This window comes from Pseudorasbora parva, chromosome 8 (genome assembly GCF_024679245.1).
Source record: "Pseudorasbora parva isolate DD20220531a chromosome 8, ASM2467924v1, whole genome shotgun sequence".
NCBI classification, from domain to species: Eukaryota; Metazoa; Chordata; class Actinopteri; order Cypriniformes; family Gobionidae; genus Pseudorasbora; species Pseudorasbora parva.
The window spans coordinates 42,626,520-42,631,339 of record NC_090179.1 but is presented as its reverse complement, the minus strand read 5'-3'; the positions used below and the strand labels follow the sequence as shown (position 1 = coordinate 42,631,339).

The window sequence follows — 4,820 nt, the reverse complement described above, 5'->3', positions numbered from 1 at the left end:
ACAACTCGGCCGTCATTATGTTAAGCCCCGCCCACCGACTCTATACACGATGTGATTGGCCCGACCAGAGTTTGGCGTTTACAGCTCAGAAGTGTATTGAGAGTTGCTAGACGAAACTCGTGGCAGATTAGATTTGCTGCCGTTATGGTGCGTCTAGATTTCTAGGCTACGAATCTGATACATATCCTCGAGAATAAGAGTGATTCTCCATCAGCAACAGACTTTCCAAAAGGCATTTAGGTTTTCATATAGCAGTCTCAAACAATCTCCCTCTTCAAATTCGACACAATGCCATCGAGTGTTAAAAAGCGAAAGGCGAAGCTTGAATTTACAGGTATGTCCCTCTTTGGCTAATAATGTACTTTTAAGATGGAGGGGCAACATGGTGAGGGGCAACATGGTGACCGGCATTCGAACCCCTCACCCGTATGTATTTTCAATGGCATATTATAAACTTACGAGAATACTTTATTACTTGAAAGAAGTAAATATACATTAATGAGCACATATATTTTTAAACGAACTAGGTGTTTTTAGCTATGAATAAATTAAAAAAGTTACACAGTGTAGCTTTAAACAACAAAAATAAAAAACAAACGAAACAAAACAAAAAACAATGTTGAATTTAAAAACTCAAATTGAGGGAGTTGTTTCATATATTGACAAATAACTTTTTGTTGTTTTGTTACATTTGTTTCCAGTTTCTTTTAATTTTGGTATTTCTTTGAGTAAGTGTCCAATCAAGAATAATTAAATGATCTTCACATGAATAATTGAATAAAGCACAAATCTTGTGGTATTTCACAGCAACACTAGTTTATTAGTTACACGATTTCATGACTAACATTTTTGATCTGAAGAAAACATTTGCTTACTGTGACACAGAACAACACTTTTTAATATGAGTGATAAGATTACTTGATCTGGTGAAACTATTCGCACACTGAGTACAGCGGTACGGCTTCTCTCCAGTATGAACTCGCTCATGTGATTTCAGAGATCCAGAATGATTAAATCTCTTGTCACAGTATGAGCACTTGTATGGTCTTTCTCCAGTATGAACTCGCTCATGTGATTTCAGGTGAGCAGACTGAATGAAACTCTTGTCACAGTATGAGCACTTGTAAGGTCTTTCTCCAGTATGAGTTCTTTGGTGTTGTTCCAGATAGGTAGCTCTAGTAAAGCTCTTCCCACAGTCAAAGCACATATACTCTCTCACTTCATCATGTGTTTTCTGGTGCAGTTTAAGACTGTTCAGGCATGACAATCTCTTTCCACATTGAGAACACACATGAGGCTTCTCATCTAAATGAAATGAAAGGTGTTGTTTTAGATATGATGATGAAATAAAATCTTTTCCACACTGAGTGCATGTATACGGTTTCTCTCCAGTGTGAATTCTCAGGTGTGTGTTAAGGTTTCCTTTTCGTGTGAAACTCTTTCCACACTGAGTACATGTATACGGTTTCTCTCCAGTGTGAATTCTCATGTGTTTGTTGAGGTCTCCTTTAACTGAGAAACTCTTTCCACACTGAGTGCAGGTAAACGGTTTCTCTTCAGAGTGAATTCTCATGTGTGTATTAAGGTGATCTTTATGTGTGAAAATCTTTCCACGCTGAGTGCCAGTGTGCAGCTTTTTGGCTTTTGTTCTTTGAGTTGTAGAGTTATGATGTTCCTCCTTCACTTCATTCAGTTCTTGTCTTTGCGGTTTCACTTCCACCTGGTCTAAAATACACATCAATTTAGAATCAGTTCAAGTGAACCCTGATTTAATAGCAGAAAGAAATAGTGATATGGAGCCTTTATCATTAAGCCGTTTTAGCTGGATAGTTTGGATGTTTGACTTTTAACAATGCTTATTTATAATAATAATACTACTTTTGAATGGTTAAGATAAATAATTTAGGTAATTATTATACCCTTAATCAATTACACATGTATCATTTTAAATAATCAATCATTAATCGGCACTTAGTTAAATTTTATATAGCCAATATAAATGTCATACAAATAAGCTTTAAAATCAATAAACAAAGCTATAAAAATGCCTACATGTGAGCTTAAATGTTCAATTCTCTTTATATATCAACTAAACTAACTTCATAGCTTTTACTCGCGCTGATGTAGTAAGATTTTTCTTAAAATTTTCCTCTTTTATAGACATCTCTTTTCTTCTTGCAGTGTTATTTTTATACATTCTTAATATTTTTCAACCATGAAATATTCTGGAGAAGAGAGAAATAAATCTTGCTGCTTCTCTTGTTAGAAGTGAATCTCAGGTTCACTGATCTACAGCGTGTGATTGGCTGTTCACTGCTGATGTCACAGCTAAACTCCTAAACTCAAGATTCAAGCCTGAGTTGACAGAGAAAGCTGATAATCAGCATCATGGTACCAACAAAGCCTGAATAGATTGGTTTGGTTTTGTCAACTCGAATTTAAGCCTGTAACTCTGAGTTTGTTAAACTAGCATCATGGTACAGGCCCCAAGTATCAGATCTTTCATGTGGCAAAATTTTATGTCATTCAATTATTAATATAGTTAACAATATGCTTGTCAAGAACTATATACAGTATTGTTCAAAATAATAGCAGTACAATGTGACTAACCAGAATAATCAAGGTTTTTCGTATATTTTTTTATTGCTACGTGGCCAACAAGTTACCAGTAGGTTCAGTAGATTCTCAGAAAAGAAATGAGACCCAGCATTCATGATATGCACGCTCTTAAGGCTGTGCAATTGGGCAATTAGTTGAATTAGTTGAAAGGGGTGTGTTCAAAAAAATAGCAGTGTGGCATTCAATCACTGAGGTCATCAATTTTGTGAAGAAACAGGTGTGAATCAGGTGGCCCCTATTTAAGGATGAAGCCAACACTTGTTGAACATGCATTTGAAAGCTGAGGAAAATGGGTCGTTCAAGGCATTGTTCAGAAGAACAGCGTACTTTGATTAAAAAGTTGATTAGAGAGGGGAAAACCTATAAAGAGGTGCAAAAAATGATAGGCTGTTCAGCTAAAATGATCTCCAATGCCTTAAAATGGAGAGCAAAACCAGAGAGACGTGGAAGAAAATGGAAGACAACCATCAAAATGGATAGAAGAATAACCAGAATGGCAAAGGCTCAGCCAATGATCACCTCCAGGATGATCAAAGACAGTCTGGAGTTACCTGTAAGTACTGTGACAGTTAGAAGACGTCTGTGTGAAGCTAATCTATTTTCAAGAATCCCCGGCAAAGTCCCTCTGTTAAAAAAAAGGCATGTGCAGAAGAGGTTACAATTTGCCAAAGAACACATCAACTGGCCTAAAGAGAAATGGAGGAACATTTTGTGGACTGATGAGAGTAAAATTGTTCTTTTTGGGTCCAAGGGCCACAGGCAGTTTGTGAGACGACCCCCAAACTCTGAATTCAAGCCACAGTACACAGTGAAGACAGTGAAGCATGGAGGTGCAAGCATCATGATATGGGCATGTTTCTCCTACTATGGTGTTGGGCCTATTTATCGCATACCAGGGATCATGGATCAGTTTGCATATGTTAAAATACTTGAAGAGGTCATGTTGCCCTATGCTGAAGAGGACATGCCCTTGAAACGGTTGTTTCAACAAGACAATGACCCAAAACACACTAGTAAACAGGCAAAGTCTTGGTTCCAAACCAACAAAATTAATGTTATGGAGTGGCCAGCCCAATCTCCAGACCTTAATCCAATTGAGAACTTGTGGGGTGATATCAAAAATGCTGTTTCTGAAGCAAAACCAAGAAATATGAATGAATTGTGGAATGTTGTTAAAGAATCATGGAGTGGAATAACAGCTGAGAGGTGCCACAAGTTGGTTGACTCCATGCCACACAGATGTCAAGCAGTTTTAAAAAACTGTGGTCATACAACTAAATATTAGTTTAGTGATTCACAGGATTGCTAAATCCCAGAAAAAAAAAATGTTTGTACAAAATAGTTTTGAGTTTGTACAGTCAAAGGTAGACACTGCTATTTTTTTGAACACACCCCTTTCAACTAATTGCCCAATTGCACAGCCTTAAGAGCGTGCATATCATGAATGCTGGGTCTCATTTGTTTTCTGACAATCTACTGAACCTACTGGTAACTTGTTTGCCACGTAGCAATAAAAAATATACTAAAAACCTTGATTATTCTGGTTAGTCACATTGTACTCTATTATTTTGAACAATACTGTACAAGGTTATGATCATTTAGATGCATTTATCTATCATTTACCATCTACATGCTGATCAACTTACATCTGCCAAAGCAGTCAACAATGAAGAATCCAGAATGGACACCAACCTGTTTTTTCCTCAGTATCTTCATGTTTTATTCTGGATGGTTCTGGATAACTCATGTCTTCAATCTCCTCTTTAATAAACTCCATCTTTAACAGTCACACAGAGTTCAGCTGCTACACCTGGAGTTTGTCCTTCTCTTGAAGGATGATGTGAATATTCCAAGTATTTATTGGTGAATTGTTGTGGGCGGGGCTTCACTGCAGGTGTGAACTGTGATCACTGCGTTCTGATTCAATCTGCATTTAAAAAGAACAGGCCACAATTTTTAACTGAGCTGCTGAAGAGCCAAAAGTTCCCTGCTTTCACCTCATTCATTATGGTGATGTCTGAGATCTGCTCTAAATTGGCACATTAAGCACATTTTATTGGTGTCAACAGGCTGAAGCAAACTACAGGATCATCACCTTTGAAATTTCACTCAAGTTCTTTTCTTTACTCTTTCTTTTCCATCGGGCCTGAAATAAAATTAGTATGACAGTATTTAAAATCAGTTCAAGGAGGATAAATGTG

At 37.0% G+C, this 4,820-nt stretch overlaps 1 protein-coding gene across 1 annotated transcript; it reads right to left on the bottom strand.

The window, feature by feature from the left end:
* Positions 1 to 814: 814 nt before the first annotated feature.
* LOC137084842 (zinc finger protein 69 homolog B-like) lies at positions 815 to 4,453 on the bottom strand. Its single transcript, XM_067451336.1, has 2 exons — positions 4,266 to 4,453; positions 815 to 1,725 (listed from the first exon to the last, which is right to left on the bottom strand). Exons 1-2 carry the CDS (start codon positions 4,333 to 4,335, stop codon positions 872 to 874), a joined length of 924 nt encoding a protein of 307 aa, XP_067307437.1. The 5' UTR covers positions 4,336 to 4,453; the 3' UTR covers positions 815 to 871.
* Between the last annotated feature and the right edge of the window lie 367 nt (positions 4,454 to 4,820).